Source organism: Bactrocera dorsalis, chromosome 5, assembly GCF_023373825.1.
Source record: "Bactrocera dorsalis isolate Fly_Bdor chromosome 5, ASM2337382v1, whole genome shotgun sequence".
Taxonomy (NCBI): domain Eukaryota; kingdom Metazoa; phylum Arthropoda; class Insecta; order Diptera; family Tephritidae; genus Bactrocera; species Bactrocera dorsalis.
The window spans coordinates 20810396-20830940 of NC_064307.1; the positions used below are offsets into that span (position 1 = coordinate 20810396).

At 34.3% G+C, this 20545-nt stretch overlaps 1 protein-coding gene and 1 long non-coding RNA gene across 11 annotated transcripts in view; both read left to right on the top strand.

Annotated features, from left to right (window-relative positions):
• Positions 1-20545, top strand: part of LOC105230055 (capon-like protein) — a 309021-nt gene that overhangs the window by 269938 nt on the left and 18538 nt on the right. For 6 of the 10 annotated variants that reach the window (XM_049457479.1, XM_049457473.1, XM_049457474.1 and 3 more), the window contains exons 2-3: positions 10516-13122; positions 13515-13692. In XM_049457479.1, coding sequence (XP_049313436.1) covers positions 11146-13122; positions 13515-13692 — 2155 coding nt within the window. In that variant the 5' untranslated portion in view covers positions 10516-11145. Of the gene's footprint in view, positions 1-10499; positions 13123-13514; positions 13693-20545 lie in introns of all 10 variants that reach the window. The other 4 variants (XM_049457483.1, XM_049457482.1, XM_049457480.1 and 1 more) reach the window with 2 other exon arrangements.
• LOC125778654 (uncharacterized) lies at positions 5393-6016 on the top strand. Its single transcript, XR_007422846.1, has 2 exons — positions 5393-5713; positions 5868-6016. It is a non-coding gene; the product is annotated as an uncharacterized LOC125778654 (long non-coding RNA).

Consider the following 20545-nt stretch of genomic DNA (forward strand, 5'->3'; position numbering starts at 1 on the left):
TTTCTTGGAAAGCAAGGAGCAGTGAATCGATATTTGAAATCGATAAAATTTCGATATATTTTATCGATTATTTTAATTTTATTGCTTATAACCGATTAATTCTCGATATATTTTATCGATTATTTTAATTTTATTGCTCAGCACCGATAAATTCTCGATATATGTATATCTGTCGATTATTTTAATTTTGTTGCTGAGAGCCTGTTTTGCTAAGTGAGGTATTTGAAAAAATGTTTTTGTCCAAAGCACTTGTGTCACTTCGGCTATAGCATAGTGAATGAATGTACAAAATCAATTACTTGTCACTCGATAAATCAATATATTTCGGTTTTTTGTTATTCTGAAACATATTTTGATTAGCGAGATCAATGAAGCAACGGTTCAGCGGTTTCAGAAAATCGATTACTTATCGATAAGTCGATAATAATTTTTTTTCTTATTTCATTGAAAATATTATTTGATTTGCGAAAATATTTTGGCATGGGATCAATATAAAAAAAACGATAATTCATCAATAAATCGATTTAAATTATAATTATTTTGGTCATAGCGTTTTTAGTGAGCGAAAGATTAGAAAATCGCTATAAAAAATGACAGTTCGATTTATATATAAATCGATTATTTGTATTCCAAGGGTAAAAGCACTTATGGGTTTTGAAGAGACTAAATGCCCGAAGAAGCCTTATATAATATAATGATTGAATGATTTGAAACTGGATGACGGTTCCTTATTAAACTGCCTTCCCGGTTGCTTGCTTAATTCTTTATCGCTTTTTTCTCGCACAACATCTATCAGAGAGTATTTACTAGCTTATTTTGTACAACTTCTAAATACAAAAATTATCGTTGATAGTGCTTCAACAAAAGCTTTCCAAATCAACCTGAAATTTTCCTCAATTTTATCGAAAATTTCCAATAGACATTTGAATGTTTAATGGAATTGAAATAAACATTAAATATTTGTTAAAATTTCTGGTTGATTGCACAATTGCAACTCTGTCAAGCTGTCAATATGTCGTCACCCACTAACATAGTTCGAGTGGCAGACTGAATAGCACATCAGCAGTCAGGCGTAAATGCATTACATTTCAATCAGCAATGGCAATGCGGAATTCTTCTTGTCATAAACATGCACACACATACATAGCCATATAGATATACTATTTACATAAGTTAAAGCACATGCATACTTCTACATATATACATATATATATATATATATATATATGTGTGTAGATGTATATATGTATATACATACGTGTCTGTACCAAGCCACGTGCATATGCTTTCTTCATACTCGTTGCATTTACAAATCATCCACATTATGGCCGGCAACGATGGAAATATGCATCCACCTCACTTTGTATGTTTGTATGGGTGTGTGAGTGCATGTTTCTAGGAAACCGGGAAACATGGAAAATTTTACATTATTTAATATAAATTTGCGCTTATAATTTATATATTATTACAGCCATTTGAACATAATTAAAAACGAATTTCTTCATTGTATGCATGCTTGGAATTTTCCGCCGTCTTGTCGAGATTCTTTTGAGCTGTTTCGATTTAGATTGCTTAGGTAGCGCAGCTGTCGAAATTTTCCGAAACGCAATTTTTACTATTTTTAAGTAATTTAAATGAAATGCATTGAATATTTTGTTATATAAGAGAGTATAATACTGAAAAATTCTTTATATAGTTTTTGGTAATAATTTATAAATTACATATAGATATTTTACTTCAACTTTCAGTAAAAAAAAATACCTCTACAAAATTTAAAGTACTTTGACAATTGTGATCAATTTTGAAATTTTTTTTTATTTTCTTGTTAACATAGCCGATCTCCAGGAAAAAATGTCTCTAATGAGCAAACTTTTTCTACTTAAAATTCAACATCATTTTAAAAAAGCATTAAAAACCGCGAAATTAACGTGTTAAATATTTAACAAATCCCTGTCGTCATTTAACGACCACATACGTGCTGAATATTTGATAGATTCTTCGTATATGAATTTTTATTATTTTTCTTGAAATCAAAAATCGATTCTTTGTATTCGTTTTACAACATAAAATAAGCGTGATACATAAACACATGCGTGTTCTTAATCCTCCATAATTTATATAGCTAAATACCATTAATGCATGTAGTCACGTCCATAAGGAAATGTCTTAAAAACACGAGCATTAATAAATTAATATCCATCGGTGCTCGTAAAATTAAGAAATTGTGAACACTTTAATATTCAATAAGACACTTTTCGATAACAAATGGGCGGGGACACACACACACACACACATATTAACAAACTCACATGTATTTTTGCAGCGACGTTCCATTTTGTTCTCCATAAAGCATCAACGCATTGTGACTATGGGGCGCATCTGGCCTGTGGGCCACAAGCGCTTCGTAGACCCGGTGACGCCAATGCGCCAGCAATTAATCTCCTTGAAAATAAATAAGTATACATTTACATTTACTTTTACTATGCGGCCTACACACACACACACACACATTTACACGTATGTAATATGTAAAGTGTTTAGTGGTGGCTGCTCGAGCATTCTCGTAGCGAAATAGTGGAACCTTGAATTTATTTTCAGCTGCTTAAACTGCCAATGAGCTTTTGTTTTAATATTCGAAAATTAATGGTAGTGAATATTGTGCAATTGCATTACAACATATCCACTCCGCGTGCGTCATTTAAGTTGGCACTTGAATGTTAATATGCGTGTGTATGTGTGTGTTGAGTTTACAAAAATAAATTTTAATAAATGAGCTTAAGAGTGCTGACTTTTTTTCAAAATTATCTAAAAGAAATAATGTTTTGATCGCAGTAATAAATAAAAAATAATGATTTTGAGGGAATTTTAATTATTCGTGGAAGATGTAAAATTAAGGCTTAATTTCGATTAAACAATTTTCATTATTTTTTTAGTTTTATTTTTTAAAATTAATCAAAAAAGTGAAAACACTCAGTATTTTTGAAAATATAGACAATCTTAGAATACTTAGAATCCCCAAAAAATATTTGGGGATTATGTTTATGGGTTATTCCCAAAACTTTTAACGTATTTTCCACGAAACGCAGCCTTCAGAATATGTTAGAAAAATTTCTCCGAAAGGAAAATAATTTCTAAAAAAAAGTCGTGGGAAATTTTCACATCGAAAAAATCTTCAAACGACTTTTTTATATTTTTATATATTTGGTTCAGTTTCGATTGGAATTATATATTTTTAGACCTTTCGAAATTTTTTCCACATTTCTCAACATATTATAAAAGTATGTTGGTGTTCCGAATATAAACTCCTTGATAAGTTCAACTATTTTGGTCGTCAGAACTTCGACTAGATATGTCTTTCATTTAAATGTTCCTGCTTAATAACATTTTCGCATAGGAGTTAATTGATTAAATAATCAGCCTTTGCTCGATTAAATCGCCAATTTAAATATATTTGCTATAAAAATTTATAATACCTTTTTTACTACATTAATTCTTAGTCGAATTTAAATCGATTTCAAACTGGTTTAACTTTGCTGGTTGTAGTCCAGACTGTAAATTTGGTTGTGTTTATTGATAAAAGAGCAATCAACTGATGAATTTTAATCATCGGAGAAAATACAAAAGAAAGAGCACAAGCAAGTATAACAGCTGATCGTTAATCGAGCCTTTTGCTGATATAGTAGCCGGTGTGTGCTGGTTTCCCAATTACAAACTTAATGTACTAAATTAATTTGGTTGTGCGAATTGGCTATAAGGGGTCATATACACTTGATTTTTTTGAGGTTAGGATTTTCATGCATTAGTATTTGAAGATCACGTGGGATTTCAGACATGGTGTCAAAGAGAAAGATGCTCAGTATGCTTTGACATTTCAATGAATAGACTTACTAACGAGCAACGCTTGCAAATCATTGAATTTTATTACCAAAATTATTACCGCTTTTTTATCGACAAATTTTGTTCATCGATGAGGCTCATTTCTGGTTGAATGGCTACGTAAATAAGCAAAATTGCCGCATTTGGGGTGAAGAGCAACCAGAAGCCGTTCAAGAACTGCCCATGCATCCCGAAAAATGCACTGTTTGGTGTGGTTTGTACGCTGGTGGAATCATTGGACCGTATTTTTTCAAAGATGCTGTTGGACGCAACGTTACGGTGAATGGCGATCGCTATCGTTCGATGCTAACAAACTTTTTGTTGCCAAAAATGGAAGAACTGAACTTGGTTGACATGTGGTTTCAACAAGATGGCGCTACATGCCACACAGCTCGCGATTCTATGGCCATTTTGAGGGAAAACTTCGGACAACAATTCATCTCAAGAAATGGACCCGTAAGTTGGCCACCAAGATCATGCGATTTAACGCCTTTAGACTATTTTTTGTGGGGCTACGTCAAGTCTAAAGTCTACAGAAATAAGCCAGCAACTATTCCAGCTTTGGAAGACAACATTTCCGAAGAAATTCGGGCTATTCCGGCCGAAATGCTCGAAAAAGTTGCCCAAAATTGGACTTTCCGAATGGACCACCTAAGACGCAGCCGCGGTCAACATTTAAATGAAATTATCTTCAAAAAGTAAATGTCATGAACCAATCTAACGTTTCAAATAAAGAACCGATGAGATTTTGCAAATTTTATGCGTTTTTTTTAAAAAAAAGTTATCAAGCTCTTAAAAAATCACCCTTTATACACTTGCGGTTTTCGAAAAAAGGTCCGATCGACTTGAAATTTTCCCACAATCTTTTTAGATTGGAAGATTAAAGACTTCTAATAATAATTTCGATTTTTTTTTGTGAACACGATTTTTCCATATTTTGTCGAAAATCAAAAAATTGATTACTACTTGATCATGCATTTATTATTATTCATCTTTATATTGACTAATAAATTTATTAGTTTTTGAAAGTAAGATAATTTTAAGCAAAATTTCGGAAGTCGTGTATGGGATCAATGAATACATTTTTTTTCAAAATTAATCACTAAAATAAAATGTCTTCTTCAACAAAATATTCTAACTTCTGAGTGGTAGAATGAGCGCTTCCAAATATTTGTCAAAATTATTATGGCAAAATGGTATAGAGATAGCTTTTATTAAATTTGAAGATTAATCCAGCTTTATCACTGAAAAATTGCTTGACTGAAATCGTTCCTTTTTACCGACCTTCAAAAGGAGAGAAGCTAGTGTAACTGGTTACATGGTTACATCATAGTAGCAATTTGAGTGCAAATAAAATTCCTTTTGTCATGAAAAAGTCTTCTCTTCAGGCTCAGTCACAAAAAAAGAAAAAATGTTCCTAGAAAACAATGCTGGCAATTTATAAGTTTTATTTAGGCGCTTGATGCCATCGAAGGTGAAGACGGCTGATCAAAGATGCGTTAATTTTCGAGTATATTAAGTTTGTCACGATGTTTGTAACACCCAGAAGGAAGCGTCGGAGACCCTATAAAGTATATATATAAATGATCAGTATGTTGAGCTGAGTCGATTTAGCCATGTCCGTCTGTCTGTCCGTCCGTCTGTCTGTCTGTATATATACGAACTAGTCCCTCAGTTTTTAAGATATCCTTTTGAAATTTTGCAAACGTCATTTTTTCTTCAAGAAGCTGCTCATTTGTCGGAACGGCCGATATCGGACCACTATAACATATAGCTGCCATATAAACTGAACGATCGGAATCAAGTTCTTGTATGGAAAACTTTGACATTTGACAATGTATCTTCACCAAATTTGGTATAGATTATTTTCTAGAGCAACAATGTAATCTCCGAAGAAATTGTTCAGATCGGTTAACTATAGCATATAGCTACCATACAAACTGAGCGATCGGAGTCAAGGGCTTGTATGGAAAACTTTCGCATTTGACAAGATATATTCACGAAATTTGGTATAGATTATTTTTTAAGGCAACAATGTAATTTCCGAAGAAATTGTTCAGATCGAATTACTATAGCATATAGCTGCCATACAAACTGAACAGATAGTTACTAACAGAAATGCACCTGTGAAGGGTATTTAGCTTCGGTGCAACCGAAGTTAACGTTTTTTCTTGTTTTATTTTATATTAATTTGTTTTGTTTATTTAACTAATAAAGTATAATGAGGATAATAATATTGCTGATAGTAGAGTTAAACATATAGAACGACTAATTGTTGTTAAATTATAAGTATAGGAGCTACTGACACCGGTGTTATAATTTTTCGTTTTCGCTGAGTTTTTTCAGATGGATTTTCTGTGCAACAGAACCAAAAGAACTCACGGAACATTCTTTGAACGTCTTTGCATTTTTATACGCTAAATAAATCTTTGATCGGTTCCTTCATAGATTCATGCCCACAAGTCGAGTCTACTTAACTGAAATAAACCTACATTTTTATTCACTCAAAGCCTTTAACCACTGTGACCTCAGCTTCAATTTTTTTTACCTTACTCAGTAATTTTAATACAATAAAAATAATAAATGCCATAGATACCACTGACGTAATAACTCATTGTATTTTGAGTCATGTATCGTATTAGAAGCTGGGATTTATGTATGTCCTTTTGCATATTTTAGGAAGTGCAGACATAAACGATCCTAAAGAATCAGATGTGTTCCAATATATATTTCGACTTAACCGAATCTGATTCCAATGCTGGATTTATAAACATAATATTTGATGTCTTGCTTACAAATGACCCTACTTTGGCCATAATTCATGATTTTTTCAAAAAATCGAAACATTCAGTTATTTATATGATATAAAATTGAACACTGAGTTTACAAATAGCCATACTTTTTATCACAATTTTGTTGAGTTTATTCGACATAACAACAATTTTTTAAGAAAAATATTGTTTTTTAAACTAAAGGTTACTAAATTCCAACTTTTAATTCATTTTTCTCAGAGAGACAAAAAGGAAAATAGTTATATTTCAGGTTTTTATAGTTTTATTTAATGTTATATTCCAAATTTTATTTTACGACAACACGGAAGTGTCCATAGTGTACCCAATATACATATATATAATATATCGTCACCTAAAATACAAAACAACGTAACATAAAAAAATAAAAATCGAACTTTTTATTATTGTTTTTATTTAACAATTCGCATAAAATGTTCAGTTTCCGCTAACCAATATATAACCAATATGTAACCAATATATAACCAATATATAACCATTTTATAACCGAAACTCAAATTTTTTTCTAGTATGACTGGTTTCTGTTATATCGTTTTTCCTTTGCCTACACATACATATATGAAAAGGGATTTTACATTTTTTGCATTTTAAGTGACGATATATATGGCATATTATTGTATAAGTATATTCAAGAATATCGTATTCCAGAGCAATATCTAAATAAAGCTCATTGTTCCGAAAAAAGAAACGGACGAGGGAAACAAAAATATCTCATGCGAGTTTATTTATGTGCTTCGGTGTTTCTGTGTGTGTGTTGGGCAAGTGCAAGCCATGCGTGTGCCAGTTTAAAGGCATAAATTACAACAGGCAATAAATTATGCATAAATGTATTGTTGCGCTGTCTTATATTCATATGTGTGCCACATTATTTGCCTCATATATGCTAAGCGCTGCAGCTGCCTGCACCACAATGTTGCAGCCGAGACAAATATCTCACATTTCTATTCAAAGTCTGGAGTTTCCATGAGCTTTTCCATGGCCTAGCAAGACAGAAACTCACTGACATATAACTACATATACATATATGCATATGTGTAAGTACATGAGGTGTTCACTCAACTAAATATGTACATATGTATGTTGTTGGTCATTAATATGTATTCATTACACACTTGCCACTTAATTTAAATGCTCGTAATGAAAGGATGCTGATCACTTGGCGCAGTTGGTGTGTGTCTTCGGGGCAAACACGCTGCCGGGAGCAGCGCTTTCTTGGAAAAACCAACAATTACTTATAAGTGATAACATGCGCACGCCAGAGTGTGTGTGTGTGAAGGAGCGTTTAAGTGCGCGCATGTGTGTGTGTGTGGCTGCAATAAATTTTTCATTTCGCCCACAATGTATCTTAATACGGCAAGTGTAGCAGCTAATGCAAACAAAGACAACAACAACCACAATAATAATACTAATAACAACAACAACAATAAAAATAACAACAAAAACAACAATAATAACAATAACAACAAATTGTGGTGAATATACTCGTAAATTATCAGACAACCGAGAAACAACACAACAGCAACAACGCAAGCTACCTCGTGGCTAATGAAATTATGCAGCCATTCATGAAAATAAGCTAAATTACGCTAGAATATGCTAATAAAAAGCATTAAATTGAAAATTTGTATAGATAATTCAGTCCCATATTTACATTAGTAGTAACATACCCCCACATACATGCACATTTATATATATTATTTATTGAATTTATTGTATTTTTAGTTGGTGTTTTTGTTGGCACCTTAATTGCTACAATTGCCGACCAAACAATGTTGCCAATTAATTGAATTTATCGAAAACAAATCAATTTCGGCAGGGGCTTCAATTAACGTCGCTCAGCGTGATGGAAACTTTTTATAAATTTGTTGCTTTTATAGTGTAATATTCATTAAATTTATCTCAACTAAAAACAACGTCATAGCACCGTTATAAATTGGTATAAAGCTCAAATATGTTTGTAGATAAAATGTGTTGTTTATATGGCATTGATGGCAGGGGCGCTTGAGCGTTATATGTTGGCTGCGGTAGGCAAGGTTGGGAACGATAAACTATATAATATATGGTGGAAGATTTCATATTTTTGGTGTTCGGCTTTCTGTTATTCAACAAAGATTAGAGTTTACCATCTCTGAGTACCAAGAGTTAAATATTGCCCTTGGAAATGTCAGAAGCAACATTTGTAGAAAGAAATATGCTTTTTGAAACCTTTCGTTATTCCAAGAGCACATTATTTCTGATACGATTTCAGGCCTTATCACAAAACTACTAAAAATGCTGTTAAATTTAAAAATATGTCCGCAGACAAGAATTGCCTTCAAAAATTCATAGTCGAATACTCGTTCCCAGTCCTTTGCACTTATTCGGGTTCTAACCTAAAGCTAAACGTTTGATTTATAATACTTTTTCTTTTGAAACCCACTGTTTCAGTCATATTTCGGTTAAGTCTCTTAAACAAGGAAAGTGAATTTTTGGCAAGAGAAATGATTCGAACACAGATAACACTGATACAAAATTTGGTACTCGAGACGAAGAAAAAAATTTCCATAACTAAGTTGAAAATCGAAAAGCAGTGTTCAAATGTACAGCTTTGCATTATTACCTCCTTAATCATACAGTTAAGCGCATAAATTTTTAGTAATTTTGTGCTTATTTCGAATAGAAACTGTATAGTGAAAATCTTCAAAATCCGATAACTGTAGCATATATATTTCTTACAACTGAATGTTCAAAAACGCTTTTAGCAGCGCTTCAGCATCCATTCTAGCATACGAATAACATACAAAACTTAGAATAACACAGAATTATTAAGATCGAAAGTCTATAACTTATAGCTACCATACAAATTGTAGTTAAAAAATGCATTTTTGAGTTAGAAATCATACAATTTAGCTGCTAAGCAGTCCATATTTGGAGCATATTTTACTTATGATGTATAAGCCTAGAATAAGAAAAATCATTGAGTTCCGATCACAATAACTCATAGCTCACATACAATTGTGTGTTCAAAAATAGCTTTAGAAGTTGTACAGCGTTCATTTAAGTAGCTAAGAACTCCAAATTCTGCACACTTTTTACTGAGGACATATAAAAACTCTGCAATGAAAATAGTGCAGATTGGTCGACTATGACATATAGCACCCATACAATCGATCGTTCAAAAATTAGTTTTTGAGCTATACAGCATACAGTACAGGCGCATCAAGACCAATAATTATAAATATCATTCGGCTATAATAAATAATTTCGATAAAACTGACTTTCGACCGCAAAACTAAATGCATTTTTCGAAAAAAATGAAATATGAAAAAAATTTGAAATATGAAATATTTTGTTTATGTTTATTCAAGCAACCTTGTTAGCTCGAGTGAAAGTTTAATTGCTTTGGAGGGTCATTCAGCAATACGCTGACAGTTGTATCTAATTCCATTGAAAATTCGTCTGTTATAATTTTTCAATTATTTGATTTTAATTTACGTATAAAAATCAATGAAAATTAAACGTTAAATAAATAAAATATCATGAAATGAAAATTGCAAACCAAAATTCGCACATTTAAAAACCATTCACGCACATGCAATCAATAAAAATATTTAAAAAGTATTAAACAAAAATAATACAACAATAAACGCGTGTGTTTCTTGTAGAAAATAGATTTACGGTTATGAGCGCGAAATACCCAAACGCCACAAAGTATAAGGCTAAAGTGATACAAACTCTTTGGATTTAAAAAAATGTTTTTTTTATATATTTTTTCCATGAAATATACGTATGAATATGCATAGCATATACATGTGTGTGTGTTCATTATTATAGTAACGATGATTTGCAGGCATTTCAAATATTTCCACAACAACGAGCAAAGTGAAAATTCGCAGAAATTCAAAATCAAAATAAACTTTTCGCGAAATACAAAAATATTATAAAAAACATAGTGAGTGAGGAAAGAATTCACAAAAAATAATAAAAAAGGAAAAAAGAAACAAATAAAAAGTGAATAAACTCCGCAAAGATGCCGTTGGCTTTCAGCGACTAGCGGCACTTTTTCCCCTTGCTCATTTAAGTGGGCGAACAAACTGCCAAAATGCCATTGAAATATTAATAACTTATTTAACACAACACAAATAATTTTTTTCTACAAGTGCGTGTTTGTGTGTGTGAATGCCACTTGCGAATAATCGCGTAGAAAGCGACGGCCTCCAAGCGGCAAACGCAAGTTACCCCACAACAGGTGGCTCATTTTCCGCGAGCGCCAAAGCGAAATAAATAAATAACAAACAGAAATTTTATGACAAATTGACAATTAAGCAAAATAGAAAGCAACAATTAATACGCTGTGTAACAAATCAAGGTGAAAACTTACGCGTCTGTTAGTTTGGCAAGCGCACGTGGCCACGCGCCGCTGAAAACCTTTGCACACAAAGCTAATTGCTGCGAACTGGCGGTCCTTAACGAGCGGGAAATGATGAAGCACGACGCCGCCACCAAGCCTTTAGCCATTGGTGGACCGAGCGCAATGGCGCCAGCTACGGGCACGTCCTCATTAAAGCGCGGCTTATGGCGCAACCGCAGCGTGACCGAAACGCCCGTGTGCGCGCGTAGCCCCATCACGAAAGCGTTTGATTTTCTGCCTTGGGGACGTGGCAAAAAGGCGGGCGATAAAACGCAAACGCAAACACAAACACAACAACAACAACCACTAAAACAACAACAAAAAACCAACGCGACGTCAACGAACGCAAAGTCAACAAACAGCAGCGCTGGCGGCAACACAAACAGCAACAGCACAGGCAACAACACGAATGCGGGCGCCGATAAGGACGCGGGCGTACACTATCACCGAAATATCTTTCGCAGCGGCGGCGGACTCATACGCGACATACTCGGCGGTGATAAGTTGAACAAAGAGAAAGGCGCGCCGGAGCTGGCGCTGAAAAAATCCAATCAACGCCTTAAACCCAAGCAAGTGGTGGCGCGCAATAAGAGTCTGGACATACACGAACTCATCAACACCGTTGAGAATGAGCTTAGCGCGGGGCAGCAGAAGAACGGACGCAAACATTTTATGGACGACACATTTATTGAGAATATAATGCGCGCCAAGGAAGCCTACCGCCAAGCGAACGACGAGCTGTGCGACGACGAACAGGCCGGCGATTACCGCTATGTGGATGAGACGGATGAAAGTGAGGGCAACGGACGGCGGCAAGCGCATAAAGAGCAGCGCGCAAGCGACGAGCAGTTACATTGCATGCCTTCGAGCAGCGGTGGCAACGCGACTACTGCGGCGCATGCACCCGCGCGTCACATACTCTTCAATGACGAGGACATTGTGTATCTGATAAAGAAGGAGCTGCCGGTCATGAGTAAAACAAAGCGCAAAGTGTCGAGCCATCCAGCGGAGAAGGAACATCAGCAGCAGCAGCAGCAACAACAACAGCTGCAGCAGTATCAACAATATCAGCAGCAACACCATCCACAACAGCAAGCGCGTGAGCGCGAACGTGAAAGGGACCGTGAACGCGGGCGTGACCGCAGCGAACGCAGTGAAAGTGTGTTGAGGGCGCGCCTGAAGTTCAAGAAATTGACACCGGACGGCACACCGTTACCGCATCGCCGATCTACATCCGCACAAATGCTCAATCATAATCAGTATCACAATCAGAGCGAATACAATGGCGTCGAGTATGAACAACCGCACGCGCGCAATTATCAGCAATCGCGGTCGGTCAATGACAGCTACGCGGCTGCTGGCGATAATAGTAAACGCGGCATATTGCAGCGACAAAACACTTCACCGGCGCTAATGAGTCTGGCCAGCGAAAGCGCAAATTCTAATGGCAACGGAAATGGTGGTGGCGCCGCTTATGATGAGGATGCTTCACACCATCTGAGTCCGGAAAATCGTCGGCGCCATCATCAACTCTATCAGCGCGGTGAGCAGCGTGTGCAATTACAGCGTCGCAAATCCTTCACCGGCTATGACAATGCGCAGTTAGGCAATTGCAGCAGCAGTAGCAGCATGGCGAGTGGCGGTGGTAGCGGTAGTGGCGCGGGTAGCACTAACGCGCCAAGCGGTGAACAACCGCGCGGCGAGAAACCGCGTAAGAAGCTCTCCTTCCGCGAACCGGTGGCGGATAAACCGCGTGTGCGGCGACGCAGCTCGCCGCTACAGCGTCCGGAAAGCGCTAACGCTGATGGCGCCGAGACATCTCCGGTTGGCAAAGAGTCAAGTAATCGGCTCACTATAGACGATGGTATTATTACAAATACGAGCGCGCATAAAGTGAGCTGTGATAATTTGAGCGCCAGCAGCAGCAGCGCTGCTTTAATGCCATTACCTGATAACCGCAATTACGCTGCTCAGTTTAATAATATTGCGCTGGATGCGGCGGGCTGCTGTTTTGTGGATAATGCGAATTTAACAATGGACTTTGAGGTGAGGCACGCTTACGCGATAGATCGTAGATGATAATTGTAATGCTTGCGTGTGCTACTTTGATTAGGAAATTTCAATTAGAGTTTCGCAAAATGTCGGTAATTGTTTGTTAAGTAGATGAGACTGTTGAGTGTTTCAAGAAATAACCTAATTTTATACAAACTAACGAAATTCTTGTTTTTCCGGGATTTGTATATATGTTGAAATCAGCACCACCTAGCGTGTGGTGATAACAAGTAAAAGAAAAAAGTTTAGAAAAGTTCAATTCATTTAAAATAAAATTTGTCTTTGTGCTAACTTGAAAGAAACCTCTATTTCCTTTAAATTTTAAGCCCAAATTTTGTTTTCTATATTTTTCTAACACTCTTCCTTTCTTCCTCTTTTATTTCCAGTCACAAGCGATGCGTATTGTACGCACCGTCGGTCAAGCCTTTGAAGTATGTCACAAATTTAATCTTCATAAGAATTCCTTGGATCACAACGACGAACGCTCGGATGTCTCATCCGAGTTACTCGATGTAGAACGCATTTCGGTACAACAGCTGACAGATGACGAGCTGGATAAGAAAGGTAAGTCACAGTAATGAATATCATGAGTGGTTTTAAACACGGTACATATGTATATATGTATGCATTTCCCATTTATGAAATTATTCAAAATTTGTATTCTTAAATTACCAAAAAAAATTTTCAATTATAATAGTGTAAAATCAATTCAGATGATTTTTCGATATGGTGGAAAAATACTAAGATGAACAAAAAATAGTAACACTTTTTTCATAATTTTAAAAATCTTTATTCATTCTTCATTCTTTATCGTCCACCTCAAAGTAATCCCCCTTGGCCCCAATACACTTCTACCAACGTTTTTTCCAATCCTCAAAGCAGTTTTCAAAGTAAATTTCCGGAAGAGCCTTCAATGCGCGTAGCGCTTCTCGTTTAATGTCTTCAATTGACTAGAAACGGTTTCTCTGATGCGATCGTTTAAGTTTGCTGAATAGCCAGAAGTCACACGGAGCTGAATCAGCCGAATCCGGTGGTTGCGGCTCAGCATTGGTTGAAAATTTGCCAAAAACTCACGAAGAATCAAAGTCTTACTATTTTTTGCCTACAGTATTATTACTTATACATTTTTAGCAAACTGGTGTCTTTAAGACGTGTTTCATACAAATAAAGCTTAAAATTTATTAAAAAAAAATTAAAATATTTCATAGATCTTTTGTCAGCTTTGTGTAGTACTTTTCTAAAACCACTAGGTTTCAATTTACTTCCGCTTATCAGAGATCTGCAAAAATTATTTCTTCGAACGAATTTTTTAAAGACCATATTTTCACTAAAACAAAAGGCTTCTCGCAGACAATGTTGTTATTTAGTGTTAGGATTTATCCGAACATTTATTCGTTCGTATTCGGAACTACAATCAGCTGATCTCAACCTTTTATCTTAACAGAAAAGATAAATTCTTTATTGCTCGTACTTCCTGACCTTTTCTTGGTGATAACTCTCTATATCTTGGCTTAGTCAACAAGTTCTAGTTGCTACCGCTTTTCTTATGACTTCTATTTTAAGATTTATTTATAACTAAAGAATTTCCCAGACTGATTTAGAAAGCTTCACTTGGAAAAAATTAATCGGTCCTAACTGAACACTGTGCCTTTGGTACTCAAGCGATGAGGTTAAATGTTTTGTTGAACGCAACTTGTCAAAGCTGCAAGGAGGAAGATAAGGTGGAAACAGCTAGACCTTTTCTCCTTTACTCTCCAGTTTTTGTCCAGACTAAGGTTGGAGCATCTTGGTAGCCATACTTTTGCGGCTGGACTAGATATCGGCAAGCTCAATTAATTTTTGGCAGGCTCTTGGCACTCTATAGATATTCGACAGTCTTTTTGATCCCTACTTAAGAGTTCTGGGCATCTCAGTGGATAGGGTAATAGAGACAAATATTTGTATTATTGTTTATTATTGTTTAGGCCAGCAAAATCTGCAAGTCAGATGCACAAAGAGTCGAAAGTATACCCTTATCATACACAGCAGTGGCTCGCGTTAGTCACAAAAGAAAGATGCTCTAAATGATTTGTCAAAAGGCATTGAAAATTTTTTCGACAGCAAGTTGCACAATTTCTTCACGGTCCGCACAGCTGATGGCGACATTTGCGGTGTCCGTTTGACGTCATCAGCTGAAAAAAGCTTGTTTTTGTATTTTTCTTAATTTTTTTTATGTTTGACATCAAGTTTCTGCTACAACAAATCATATTTACTGTAAAAAATACAACAAGAATATGAATATAAAATTCGACAAAAATTTGGAACTGTATAGCGCTAATGCCACTTTGGCAAAGCGCCTTGGGCAGCACATCAATAAAAAAAGCGAACCTCACAACCATAGCATCACCATCACAACACATCTCACATCACTTCGACATCGTTTGACTCCATCATCGACATTTAATGCCACATGAGCTCACACATTGCCGCCGAGCGGCGACACATTGGACCCCCATACAACGAGTGATGCGCTTATTTTTAGCCGGCGGGTTGACAGATAAGCAGACAGACAATGCACAGAGAAAGCGTTTCACGCGCATAAATTCACTTTTTTGGCACAAGTAATGTCTTGATAAATAAAAAAAACATTCCGACGAATATCATAACTGTGAAATATGTCGCATTTTTTGATGGCAATTCCATGCAGAATGCAGGAGGGAGTGTGTGTGTGTGGCGAGTGTATGTGAGAATATTTGTGCTTATGCGAGTGTCGATATACGAGTACATATGTATATATTAAATGTATTTTATATTATTTTGAGTATAAGGAAAAGCAAAATTAGTCACCGGCATGAGTTCATAGTAATGTAAAAAGTAATAAAAATAAATAATTTAATATATTTCTTTGTTGGTAAAATTAAAAAAAATATATAAATTAAAAAATTTAATAAAATATTTTTTTCAAGGAAAGAAAATGAAAAAAATAAAAAAACAAATTATTTTAAATTCAAAAAAATATTTTATAGTTCAAATGTTTTATTTTTTATAAAATTACGTATGTGTCTATGTAAAACTTAAAAAAAGTAGCAAAAAAATGCAAAAAAAAAATAAAAATGTTTTATACAAGGCAACAAAATTTGGAAACAATTACAAAAAAAAAAATATTTTATTTTAAATTGAAAAAAGATTTTATATTTTTTATAATATTTTTTTGTTTTAATTACGTATGTATTTAATGTAAAAATTAAAAAAGGAAGTAAAATATTTTTTTTTTTATAAAAAGTTTTTTAAGAGTTTCTAAACATTTTTTTTTTATATTTTTTTTATAAAATTATACATATTTTTAATATTCAGAGACAAAAATATATTATAATTATAAAAAAAAGAAACAAAATATATTTCTTTCAAATAAAAAACTTTTAAAAAATATTTAAAATTTAAAAAATTGAAATTTGCTACATAGTTAACATAAAAAGTAAAATACTAAAAACATTTTTTTGCAAGATAAAATATGTTTTGAAAAAAAATATTACAAAATTCTATATACGATAGATACATATTACATATATTTTTAAAGTTCTCAGAGATAAAAATAAATAAAATTAAAAGGTAAAATAAAATAAAAATTTTACAAAGGACAACAAAATTATAAAAAAATTAAAAAGAAAATATTTTATTTAAAATTAAAAAAAAATGTTGAATTTTTAAATTTAAATATTGTATTTTAAAATATGTTTTATTGTTTTATAAAATTATAACGTATTTAATAAAAATTTATTAATAACATATATCTTTCAAAAAGAAAAAAAAATTTAATCAAATTTTTATATATTATATTTGAATTAAAATTAAAAAAATATGTCATTGAATTATTTTTATGAAATTATACTTTTATGTATTTGGTATAAAATTTATATTTTTATGCGAAAGAAAAAAGTTTTTGAAAAAAAATAAATAAAAAAAATAAGTTTATTAAAGTATACTTTATAAAATTATACATACATATAAATTTTTTTTTTTAACGAAAAAACTTTTCAAGCCATAAAATTTCCAAAATATGTACATATATGTATTTATTTTCGAAATCTCACTTGAGTATAACAAAAATATCACAAATACCCTCAATCAAATACACAACCAATCAAAAATATATACACACACCGGCCACAATTGCGCTGCCACGTCATAACTAATGCAAAGTGAGCTCATCTTTTTTGGCAAATAATTGACACGCCAGCTTCATTTCATTGGTCATACAAAATTTCGACAATTTCTATTTTCGATTTTCCACTGGTGTTGACGTGCTGACTGTCGCCAGCAGCTAATGAAACGGTATTTTACGAGCTTGTTAGCAAATTCCAAACAGAGGCGAATATGAAGAAGAAGAAGCAGAAAGAAATTGGAGCAATCACAGCTGTTGTCAACAGGCAATGTTTTGCAAATCTAATTTTTTATAATTTCCACTTTTCGCAACGCTTCTTCGCTTTGAGCCGCAAGTCATTAAAAATTAATTATTTTTATTGACGTTTTGAAGACAGCACGCATGACCTTAGCAAGGACTCGCATAGTTCTTTTTTGCCTTCGACAAAGTTCACAGTTATTGTGTTTGCCGTTAGGCGTTGTCGTTGAACCCACCACACTGGATGATGTCATAGTGGAATGACCGGCCTTTACGTGCGTTTTCGCAATTTCTAAATTCATATTTTGACAAACATAAAAATATGAAATGAAAATATTGTGTTTTATATTTTGAGTTAGTTAGGAGACACAAGAACTTGGTATTTACTATACTACCTGTTTTGGTTGTGACTTGGAAAGATGTAAGATAATATTTTAAAAGATTATGTTTGGGTTAGTTCCAAAGCATTCGAGATATTGTTTTATTCATTATATTGGATCTTACAATATTTCTTTAGTCGAGTGCCTTCCAATCCAATTAAAATAATATTTTTCTATGATTTTAGCATTGTATTCCAATCCCAAGCGTTAGAGAGTAGCTGGAGCAGATGTTAAGACCCACGGTGCTTTTTATCAATAATAAAGGCTCCAATGATCGCTGTATTGTCCAAGATCTGAATCAAAGCGGGAGTGTCCGCATGAACTTTAGACTTTACATATCCCCACAAAGAAAAGCTAACGGTGTGATATCACACGATCTTGGTGATCAATCGACCGGCCCAAGACGTGAAATATCAGCTCACCCAAGTGTTCTTTCAATAAATTCATTGGCCCCCATCGCTCAACAAAATTTGGCTCGAAAATGCCGGATCATCGTCGTCGTTCCATACATCAGTCCAAGTTACTGCGAACGGCGCCGAATCGACTCTCTACGGTTTTCGTGTACACTCTCAGCTACGGCTGCTATGTTTGCTCACTGCGTACTGGACTCACGCGTGATCTGTCGATATTGAAGTACCATTACTTGGATCACCCCTATATATATTCAATTTATGTCCAAAAATCGTGTTTCTGAAACTCTTAAATGCTCAAATCTCCTTAAACAAAACTTACAATCATAGACTGAGAGACGTTTTGAAAAATTTTCCAAAAACGGGTACCAAGTATACTAATAGCGCACTCAAATTTGTTTACTATTTTAATAAGTAAAAAATTTCTTTTTGGTGGAAGCCGTTTTCCCGTAATAAATTTCTTTTCACAAACCGATTTGAAATAAATATTTTCTATGACATCTCACGAATCTAGTTTTAAATGAGAATCATTAATTTCTAAACTAACTGTCAATCATTGCAGTCAATCTCCTGCCAATCTTAAAGACTAATGATTATTAAGAGTAATTGGTCAGTATTGACTGATGAATTAAAGCACTACTTCACTCCCATCAATAAAAATGTCATCTACTTCAAAGTTTGAAATTGATGGAAACGGCCATATTTTACTTTTTGTTTATTAGCAAATCCGTCTGGAATATATACACATACAATCCAACAAATCTTCAAAATGCTAATTTATGATCTACACACTCTACATATTTATAAAATGATTGTTGAATTTTTGTTTTTCAATAATCATAAGGATAAACAAATTTCAATAAGTAGGAAAGAGCAAAATCGAATTGAAAACATCACTTTACACCAAATTTTAGTTAGTGGCAAGCCATTTGTAATAAATTTTAAAAATAATTGTTTAATTTAGTTTTCAATCCGCTGATGATTAGATCTATGGAATGTGCTAATTTATCTTGACATAATATTGATGAAGGAAATATAGTTAGTTCTAAATGTTTGTTTAAATGCAAGCTAGATTGATGCAGACTATGTAGGAATTGTGGTAAATAGTTTATCAATCTTATAAAATAAACTAAAGACACTTTCACTGATATTCCGGCATTTCGTTTCTCAAATGGGCATGTTCAATGTTAAGCTCGCAAAGTTCTCCCTTCGACTTCCGATAGTGCCTATCATTTATTTGTCGATAATTTTGTCGCATCGCTATAAACTTCAACTGCCTTGCCTTTTGAACCATGAAAATATTAATGAAAATAGACGTCGAAAATATCAAAACCAAAAAAAAGGAAATCTTGACCGATAAGTAAAAAATGTTCCATATAAAGCAGCTGTCGGGCTGTCTTAAGTGAAAGAACAGGTCGCGAATGGTTTCAACGTTTTAAGAATGGTGATTATGAAGTCGAAGACCGGCATGTTGGTTGAAGGGAGAAAATTTTCGAAGATGCTGAATTGGAAGCATTACCTGACAACAAGATGCGTTTGAAAACCAAGAGGACAGGTTTTCTAATCGTTAAGAAAATGTACCTCTACAAAATGCCGAATTTTCAGATTTGTTTCCATGGGGATGATTCAGAAAACAAGGAAACTGGTTTCCTTATGCCTTGAAACTTTAAAATAGTAATTAGTAAACGGCGCTTCTTTGCATAGGAACGAAAGCTGCTTCAAAGGCACTTTAAGAAAATACGTTTTTTACATCGCATTGTAACTGGCGACGAAAAATGGGTCCACTACGATACTAAATCTAGTAAGCAAAGAAGGTCATAAAAGCCTGGATGTGCCTCCACGTCGACGGCAAAACCGAATCGATTTTCACGGGTCAAGGTCATGCTTTGAATTTGGTGGGACCAGCTGGGGGTGATATATTATGATTGCTAAAGCCAAGTGAAACCATCACAGGAGATCGATACCGAACGTAATTGATGCGTTTGAGTCACCGAGCACTAAAAGAAAAACGGCCACAGTACGAGGAAAGACACGATAAAGTCATTCTCCAGCGTGACAATGCTCGGCCTCACGTCGCAAAGGTGGTCAAAAAATATTTGGAGACGCTGAAATGTGAGATCTTACCCCACCCGCTGTATTCTCCAGACGTTGCTCCATCTGGGACTAAAAAGCAAAACTTGTTCCGATCGATTTTGGCACACGGATCTAGCTAACGAGCACTACACAGTCAAATGTTATGAAGAAAACAT